The 9,772-nt window shown below is 58.4% G+C and overlaps 1 protein-coding gene across 1 annotated transcript; it reads left to right on the forward strand.

Annotated features, from left to right (window-relative positions):
* The first annotated feature begins 1,798 nt into the window (after positions 1 to 1,798).
* Rnf126 (ring finger protein 126) lies at positions 1,799 to 8,175 on the forward strand. Its single transcript, XM_005359107.2, has 9 exons — positions 1,799 to 1,968; positions 5,707 to 5,765; positions 5,866 to 5,929; positions 6,049 to 6,293; positions 6,731 to 6,799; positions 6,866 to 6,935; positions 7,289 to 7,382; positions 7,465 to 7,580; positions 8,026 to 8,175. The coding sequence occupies exons 1-9, from the start codon at positions 1,894 to 1,896 to the stop codon at positions 8,173 to 8,175; spliced, it is 942 nt and encodes a 313-aa protein (XP_005359164.1). The 5' UTR covers positions 1,799 to 1,893.
* The last annotated feature ends 1,597 nt before the right edge of the window (positions 8,176 to 9,772 follow it).

A 9,772-nucleotide genomic window follows, 5' to 3' on the forward strand; every position in this document is an offset into this window, starting at 1 on the left:
CGAGACCAGCCTGGTCTACAAGAGCTAGTTCCAGGACAGGCTCCAAAACCACAGAGAAACCCTGTCTCGAAAAACCAAAAAAAAAAAAAAAGACTGGAAAGAATCCCAACTCCATGCAACTCCTATCCTTTCCTCAAAACTATGGTTCCAACGCACCCTCCTGGCTCTCAGGAAGCCCTTCTTGTGCCGTTATACACATCCAAGGTCGGTCTGGAACCCTATTCCTCCCCCCAACCTCACGTTCCTTCCCCTAACCTCACGGGGTTGGGGTGTTTGTATGCATTTCGTAGATGCTTGATGAATGCTGAGTGAATAAGAAAATAAACACAGGAACTAGCTTCAGGAATATTCTTGGCCTACCCTAAAAGATGACGCAGGTTTCATCCTCTCTTCAAGGGTCCCACAGACAGACGGGCTGCCTTCAAGTTAGAGGTTCTTCCTTTGACCAGAGAATAGGTTCATTCGCATCTATATCTTGATTGTTTGTGGGACGCCTGTGTGCACCACCCAGACATAATACTCCTTTCTGCCTGGCGTTGTCAGTTTATCAGGTGCACATAATTATATGGAGGAGGGCTGTGGAGACCACGAGAGAAGGCGACATTGGAGCTGAGACTTGGACATGAGAAAGAAGAACGCACTGGGAATTCTGGGGGACTGTGCACTTGGAGAGACACAGACAGTGCGAATAAATGCCCGGAGTCGCCTCCGTGCTTGCCTGGTGGATCAGAAGAAGGGGTAAGGACGGAAGGAAAAGAGGGCTTGGCAGGTCGGGAAGAGGAGCAGCCTCCTAGGCCCCGCCTCCTAGGCCCCGCCCATCAGCCTCCTCCAGGGGAGAGCGGTTGCCAAGGCGACTAAGCCCCGCCCCCAAGCGACTCGGCTTCTCGCGGCTGTACCTGGCTTTCCTAGGGCTCTCCATCCAATCCTGGTTGCCACAGAAACTCAACCCTTTTGACTACAGCCCCTCTCCCGAGCTAGTCACCCGCTTTCAGGCTCCGCCTCAACCTCCCAGCCCGGTTGCCAAGGAGACGGCCCTGCCCGACGCCGACCACGCCCCGAGCTCCTAAGCCCGACTCCAACCGGCCTAGCTTGCTAGCCGAGTACCCAAGGAGATGATTCCGGAAGCTTGAAGCTTTGGCTCCACTCCCAGCTCCTAGGCTGTTTCCACGATTGGTCCGGTCTCCGATCCTCCTTACCAGGGAACCCTGGCCCCGCCCTGCACAGGCTCAGTCCAGTTGCTTACAGGTTACAACTGTATCCCACGTTGCCACGGAGACAGCGGGCAGCCCCTTGCTCTCGGCGGCTTCCACGAGGCCCCGCCCCACCCAGGTTACCAAGAAGCGTCTCCTCCTCAAGTAACTCCTCCGCTCTCTTGTCCCTCATCCCTGACTTCTCCCTGCATCCAAAGCCTCGCTTCACCTACGAAAGTTGTTGTCAAAGAGACCCGCCTTCGCGCCGTTCCGGAATTTCCGAGCTCTCCAAGCATGACTCCGCCCCTACTCCCGTTGCCGAGGCCTCTCGGCTCCGCCCCACTCCGGATAGGCCCCGCCCCCAAGATGCTCTGCAGTCCCGTTACTGCCCAACTCCGCCCCGGTTGCTAAGGAGACTAGGCTCCGCCGCCTGGTCGGGAGGCTCCGCCCCTCTCGCCCGGCTCGGGTCCCCTACTTCCGGACGTAGCTAGTTTGTTCTAGTGCGGCCACCGTCCTCCACGAGTCTGCCACCACCCCCCTCTACAGAGCGTCGCCCGCGTCCCTCCACGAGCCCCACGCCTGGACGTGCGTGCCGTGCGTGCTATGCGTGAGCGTGCGCGGGCGCGTCGGCCGGCGAAGGAGCAGCAAACGGCCGGCGGCGGGCGCCGCGCGGGGGGCGGGCGACGCGGAGGCGGCGGTGGCCATGGCCGAGGCATCGCCGCAGCCCGGACGGTACTTCTGCCACTGCTGTTCGGTGGAGATCGTGCCTCGCCTGCCGGTGAGGTCCGGACGGGAGGGCGGCGGGGCTGTGCGCGCGAGGCGGGCTAGAGGGGAAGCCGAGACCCGGCGGTGTGCGAGCAGCGTGGCGGGCACTGCCGAGGACCCAGGGCTGCGGCAGGGGTCCCTCGGGGGGACGTGTGGCGTTGGTCGGACTCGGCGGGGATCGGGAAGCTGAGCTCCGCGCCGGGGACGGTCGCCGAGCGCGTGGCCAGGACGCGGGGACGCGCAGCGCGGCCTCGAGCGCTACCCCGGGCCTCGCAGCTGCGCCCAGAGGAGCTACAAATCCGACGCCGCAGTCTGGGGGGTCTGGGTCGCACCGACACCCCACCTGGTTATTACAGGCTTTGTGCTACTGCTTCAATGTGGCTTTGGCCAGCTGCACCCCCAGGGCCCCACCCGGGTGTCCCCAAGCCTCCTGCTGCTACCTGGTGGCTTTGGGTAGATGTATCCCTAGGACCCCAGTAGAGTATCCCCAAAGCCTCCTGGTTCTTCAAGGTGGCTTTGGGCATGTGTACCCCGAGGACCCTGCTTGGGTATCTTGGGGCCTCCTGCATCCAGTTCAAGATAGTTTTGGCCAGGTGCCTCCCAGGGTTCTTGGAAGCCTGTTGAGAGTGATTGACTAGTTCTGTGTCTGGTATCAACCAGGTCTGCAGCATCCTCCCAACACCCCCTACCCCCATCATTCCTTGTCTCATCCCTAGGTTTGAGGCTCGCCCTCTGGAGGGTTCATCTTCCAGTACTTGAGGCCTGCCGCCACCTTCCCAGGCCAGTCATGGAGTCAGCTCCTGCTTTTTGAGAAAAGGAAGCTTGGGTGGGCCCTTTGAAGGGGCACCTGGTCTGGTGTAAGTCACACTGCCATTGCAAAGGTGGTGGAGTGGTATCTGGACCATGCATAGGCATTCCGGGTGAAGTGAGAGTTGGTGCAGTTTCTTCGTGTCTCCCTGCACACTGCCCCTCTGGGTAGTGACAGTGGCTTTCTTCAGAATTCAGTTTGACCAGGCTAGGTGGCTCATGCTTTTAATCCTAGCACTAAGGAGGGGCAAGTGGAGTTCGAGCCAGCCTGTTCTACATAAAGGATTCCAGGACAGCTAGGGTGACACCAGGAAACCCTGTCTAGAAAAAAGAAAACAAAGCAAAACAACAACAGAGCAAAGCAGGCTGAAGGGAGAGTGGTGTCTACAGTGGGCGTCTCCCTGATTGTGATTTCTGCTTCTCTGTCTGCTGAGCTTCATCCCTGCCCCCCCCCAGCTCTGCCTGGACCTTTCCTGTTCTCAGTATCAAGGATGAGCCTGGACTGGGGGCTGTGCAGTCTCATCACCATCCTTGTCAATTCTGGGCACTGAAGCGTGGGTCTCGGGTCTCTTTGCTAGGAGATGGCCTGACCCAGGTGCACACCTTGCCATCGCTTCTTCTTACTGGGGCCAGCACAGTTCCAGGTGCTGGCCCCGTGATGGCCCCGTGACTTTGACACGGGGAGCCCTGACCTCTAATGCCACTGTGCCTGTCAAGGGCCCTCCTGTAAGTCCCAGTGACCTAGCATGGTCTTTGTTCTTACAGGGTTTGAGGGCAGCCAGGGAGTGACAAGTGCTTAGACAGTGGCATGGGTGGTTTTTATACGAGCAGCTAGCATGGTAAAGGGAGCTGGGGCAGGTCTACGTTCCAGGGTAGGCCACCCAGGAGAGGACCTGTCCTATTCACAGCTAGACACCTAAGTTGGTTGCTGTAGACTCCCACTTCCAGCGATGGCACCTTCACAGACCCTGGGCTGCCCTGTGCCATCAGCTGTCCAGTGTGCTGCCCACTCCAGACAAGTGAGCAGTACCCCGGTCTCCAATACAGAGACCCTCAGCCTTCCTGACGCTGTGACCCTTTACTACAGTTCCTCATGTGTAGTAACCCCAACCATAAAATTATTTTCATTGCTTCCTCATGACTGTTTGCTATTGTTAGGAATTGTAATCCAAATCTCTAACACTCAGTGTCTGATATACCCTAAGAAAGGGCCGCCTCAGCTCCCAGGGGTTATCCCGACCCACAGATTGAGAACTGCTGCTCTGATGGGCAGTTTGTCTGTTGGTGCCCGTGGGGCTGTGATGGATAGTTTGCTTGGTTGGGAACGTATCAGTAGGGAGCAGATGAGTTGGCTAGAGCCAGGGGCTGTGGGCAGTGCGTGCCCAGACTTGATCCTCTTCAGGGTGTGTTGGTGGAGGCCATGTGACGTACAGGTGCAGACATGGACTTTCCGTGTACAGACACCTGCAGCCCGGCTCCTCATTTTACCTGCTCACAGCCTCATGGGTCAAAGAAAGTAGACGAGGGGACCAGTGCCTGCTACATGACGTGGAGCCCTGCCTGGGTTCTGGGCAGAACCACTCCTACAGACAGAGCCCCAGGCACGGTGGGTGTGGTGGGAGACAGCATGGCCATGCACCGGGTAAGGTGCTGCATGGGCTTGTGAGACAGGTAGTGGCTGGCTGCGTCTTCTGGGGATGTGAGACACACATGTGCCCAAGGATGATGCTTCTACACTAGGAGCCATGGGCAGGGAACTGGGCCTGTGGCTCCATGCCTCACGCCCTGTCAGTTCTGAAGAGCAGTCTGCAGGCCAGTGACACTAGCCAGAGATGCTTGGATTCGGTCCCCTGCCTTCCCTGTGGCACTCAGAGTGGTCCTTCAGAATGTGTCACCTGAGCATAGGGCACCCCATGTTCTGTGGCTATCCTATAGCCTCAGCTCTCTATTGGGGATCTTCTCTGGGCAGGTTGTCAAGAGCAGAGTATCAGAACCAGGCAAGGCAGAATGACTTCTGCTGGGTCCCCCTGGCACCAGCTGCTGTGAGGGGTGAGCGGGTACCTACCTAAGAGACAGATATTGGCAGTGGATACAAGCCCACCCTAACTGTCCCTCCTCTGAGCCTGTGAGGGGTGGCTGGGCATGGCAGTCGAGCAGAGGCCATCAGACCTGATGCTGTACTGTGTCAGGAGAGGAGTGGTCAGACTTTGGCCACCCAGCTCTGATGAGGCTGCCCTGGGTCTGCTGACTGTCTCAGGTCAGCTGAGTCGTGCTGGCTGGCGTCACTCCTTCACATGTTCGTGGCGGTGCGTCCCTCTGTGGAGGTGTGTCACCCTCCCTGCCCGCTCTACTCTTGTCTAACAGCTTGCAAGCTGCTTTTGGCTGGGGCAGGACGTAGTGTGGGATGTGTTGTGTGAAGCCCAGTGGTCAGGCCTGGGGCCGTGCTTGTCTGGGATCCATTCTGTCAATGCGAGGCCCATGGTCTTGGCTGCCCGCCTGCACCACCGCCTTAGCACTCGCCAGCCGTGGCCTTGGGAAGCACGCTCCGCACTTGTTGGGACCTCCCCTGTGTGGTGGTGTCCCAGAGGTGACTCAGCCTCTGGGTCCATGGGTTCTGGCACCAGAACCACAAATGCGGCTTGCAGTTGGTCTCAGGGAAGATTTTCCTCCTGCTGGGCCTATATGAGTCCATGTCCACCCTTGTGTGTCTGAAGAAGGAACTGTAGGCCCTGTCCTTGTGGAATGTACACTGTGTCTGCTATTCACCAGGATTGGGAGGTCACTGGAGGAATCCAGACTTGGAGACCTAGCAGGGTGCTAGAGTTGCTAAGGCTGTGGGAGGGGCAGCTGTCCTTGTAGCCTATGCCCCTCAGGCATGGGCTAGCCAGAGCTGCCATGTGTGGCTTCGGATGGATAGCCATACTGACCCCTGCCTTCCCCGCAGGATTACATCTGCCCAAGGTGCGAGTCTGGCTTCATTGAGGAGCTTCCAGAAGAGACCAGGTAGTGATCAGGGCTGGGGGGGCTACCATAACTTTGGCGTTCTCTGACCTGAGGACCTAGGAGAGACTTGAGCTGCAGTTGACAGGCTCTCTCTCCCCAGGAACACAGAAAATGGCTCTGCCCCCTCCACAGCCTCCACCGACCAGAACCGGCAGCCATTTGAGGTGAGTCAGGATCCCTAGTCCCATACTTGATGGTGCTCTTCCTAGCCCTGACAGTTGTCTCCCATTCCTCCCCCTTCGCTGTCGCGGTGTATGGCGGCCTCACTGCATCTTCCCCGCAGAGTGTGGACCAGCACCTGTTCACGCTGCCGCAGGGGTACAGCCAGTTTGCTTTCGGCATCTTCGATGATAGCTTTGAGATTCCCACGTTTCCTCCTGGGGCACAGGCCGATGATGGCAGGGACCCCGAGAGCCGACGGGAGAGAGAGCACCAGTCTCGACATCGGTACGGAGCCCGGCAGCCCCGGGCTCGCCTTACTGCCCGGCGGGCCACTGGCCGGCATGAAGGTGTCCCCACGCTGGAAGGGTGAGTGGATGGGGTAGCTGGTGAGGGCCTCACGACCACAGTGGGGCCTAGAAACATGGGAGGCAAGCACACTCCACTGACCTGAGTCTCCAGGCTTGTGTAAGGAAGTTATCTGGTCACCTCTCTCCTTAGACAGGACCCAGGGAGTCTGGGTCACCCACAGGACCTGAGTAGTGCATCCCCAATCCCCTGTGGAAGAGGAGTAGGCTGGGGTCCAGGTCCTGGGGGCCATGCCCCATGGCTGCTGGCTATCAGGAGTGCCTATAAAACGGTTTGCACCATTGACTCCCTGCCATTGGGTAGGAGGGTGCTTACCTGTCATCCCAGTACTTGAGTGGTGGAGACAGAAAGACCATGCAGTCCAAGACTGGCTGCTCTGTCTCGTGAGGTGGTGGTGCTGACTGTTGTGAGCCCCTGTGACACCATCTCTCCCACAGGATCATCCAGCAACTTGTGAATGGTATCATCTCCCCGGCCGCTGTACCCAGCCTGGGCCTTGGTCCCTGGTGAGTAGGGGACGGGTGCCTGGCCTCTCACACCCTGCGCCCCCTGACCCGGCCTCTCCCCCCCAGGGGCGTCCTGCACTCGAACCCAATGGACTACGCCTGGGGGGCCAACGGCCTGGACACCATCATCACACAGGTACAACCGGCCACACTCAGAATCTGGGGGGTCAGGAAGTTGGCCGGCCAGCCTGGTGAGGCACATGGGTGCAGGCTCTGTAGTACCAGATGCCCCTGCATCCCGCCCTCTGGTGTCAACTCAGTGACCGTGGTCCCTTTCTCCCCTCTCTTGAAGGATACCTGCTGTCCTAGGAAGGACAGTGGCCTGTACTAAGCCTGTATCCCTCAGACAGCTCTGAGGTTTAAGGGCCTGGTGTGTCCTGCTGGTTTGCAGCCTTGCAGAGCTGGGCAGGTGGAGACTCCTCAATCCCCACCCCCTACTGCCCTGTTGGGAACCCTGCCCGCCTCAGGTCACTACTTCTTGTCTTTCAGCTCCTCAATCAATTTGAGAACACGGGCCCCCCACCCGCAGACAAGGAGAAGATTCAGGCCCTCCCCACAGTCCCCGTCACAGAGGAACACGTGGGTATGCTCACAGGATGGTGGCCAGAATCCCTGGGTACCTCCCCTGCCACAGCATGCCTCTCACCGACCTGCTTCCTCTGCAGGCTCAGGGCTGGAGTGCCCCGTGTGCAAAGACGATTACGCACTGGGCGAGGTCGTGCGGCAGCTGCCCTGCAACCACCTGTTCCATGACAGCTGCATTGTGCCCTGGCTAGAGCAGGTGACTGCCCTACACTCTGAGGCGGCCCACAAAACCAGACACAGCTCTGACCTTAACCCTAGTCTGCTTGCCTGCCAACCAGAACCCTGTGCTCATCCTGACTGCAGCCCTAACACTAGCCATAGCCTTCTCGCTGCACTTCCTTCTGAGCCTGCCTCCCGCTGTGACCCTAAGGCTGACTTCATGCTAGCCCTGGCTTTACTGTGCCCCACCCAGATCCAGAAACAGTTCGTGGGTAGAGTATGCGCAAGCAGTAAGCATTGCTTTCGGTGCTGACCCTGACTTTGTTGCTGTGCCTGTCTGCTACCTTCCCTGGCCCTGACTTTGTCCCTAACACAGACTCTGATTGTGAGCCAGACTGATCATGAACCTGATGTTAACCTTGGCCCTGACCCCAGGCCCTGCTCCTCCTCTTCTTAACTCCTTCCTCCTTTGTCCTCTCAAGCACGACAGCTGCCCAGTCTGCCGCAAGAGCCTCACTGGACAGAACACAGCCACCAATCCCCCAGGCCTGACTGGGGTGGGCTTCTCGTCATCCTCGTCCTCATCCTCGTCCAGCTCGCCCAGCAACGAGAACGCCACAAGCAACTCCTGAGTCCCACCTGGCCACCCACCCCCGGGGCTCGGTCATCCCACCCGCCCCAGGTGCCCTAGCACCGCCATGACCATGGACTAGAGGTGCTGCCCCGTGGTGGCCAGCAGCACCTGGCGGGCCCCAGGCTGCGACGGGCGTGGACTTGGCCGTGCCGCTCCTGTTTGGAGGCACGCACGTGGGCCCCATGTCCCCAGCAGGCGCCTTCAGTCCGTCTTTAACCTCACCCTCCAAATGTTCAACGGCAGAAGGGTTTTTATGATTTTAAATTATTACTACTTCGAAATAAATGGACATTTGAGCCACGTGCGGCCATGCATGATCTGTGGAGAGTCGGCAGGACTGTCGCCAGGCCCAGCCCACCACATGCCCTGGGAGGCCGGGCCCAGCACCGGCCAGCACCGACCTCGGGACCACAAGGGTGACCAGCAGACCCAGGAACAAACTGCTCCAGCAGACTTTTTTTTTTTTTAAAGGGAAATGTGTGTTATCTGGAAAGCTATTTAAAATACACCTCCTCAAAAAGCAGAGCCCATGGCTTGGCGTCTTCCTTCAGCCGGGGTATCCATGACTGCCCAATGGGGCAGCTCACAGGGTGGGTTTGTGCTTCTGGCCAAGGCCAGAAGGTACCCAGGCTTTGGCAGTGTTCAGCAGAAGGCATTTTGAACTCCTGCCTTCAGGGCCGCTTGGAGGGGAAGCCGTCTGTTGCCAGCCCTGCGTGTGGGTGACCACATGGTAGGGCCTATGACCAGGGATCCTCGGTCTCATCCACACGCCACTTTCCTGGACTCGCAGCATCGATAAGCTCACCTAATGCCATGCCAGCATTGCTGTGGGTGAGCAGGCCCCCAGCTCTGCTCCTGAGATTCCGTGAAGAGCCCAGAGCAGTCGCTGATGTCAGCACTGGTACAAACTGTCCACCCTGTCCGCAGAGCCCAGAGGAGCACGAGTCCTCCAGCCCTGGTGTTGCGGTGCTGTCAGCCCTGCGGTGCAGTCAGCCGACTGGTCATTCCTTGGTTGCCTTCTATTCTACCATCTGGAGCATAAGTCTTGGCTTCCTCAGGTTGGTGCTTAAATGACAAAGTGCCAGCCACATCCCACCTGGCGGCCTGGTAGCAGAAAAGATCCCAGCCATGGGTACCATGCAGACTGCCATACCCTACAGATGCTGGCACTGTACCCTTGGCCATTCCTGTTAGCATGGTGCGTGCATCCTACCTCTGATGAGCAAACATGCTCACTAAGGCTTAAGACATTTATTGATGGTTCTGGGACAGAAGCTGACACTGGTGTCCTCACTCTCTCCCAGGGACTTGAGGGAAGACAGGCAGTGAACCCATCTAGTGTCCAGAGGCCCCGTGTCAGCCCTGCATAGTGGCTCATGCCTTTAATTGCTGCAGAGGTGTTGGAGCCATGGGCAGGGAACTGGGCCTGTGGCTCCATGCCTCACGCCCTGTCAGTTCTGAAGAGCAGTCTGCAGGCCAGTGACACTAGCCAGAGGCAGGCAGATCTCTGTGAGTTTGAGGCCAGCCTGGTCTACAGAGCAAGTTCCGGGACAGCCAGGGATATGTAGACTCTGTCTCAAAAAAAAAAAAAAAAG

Source organism: Microtus ochrogaster, linkage group LG1 (assembly GCF_000317375.1).
Source record: "Microtus ochrogaster isolate Prairie Vole_2 linkage group LG1, MicOch1.0, whole genome shotgun sequence".
Classification (NCBI taxonomy): domain Eukaryota; kingdom Metazoa; phylum Chordata; class Mammalia; order Rodentia; family Cricetidae; genus Microtus; species Microtus ochrogaster.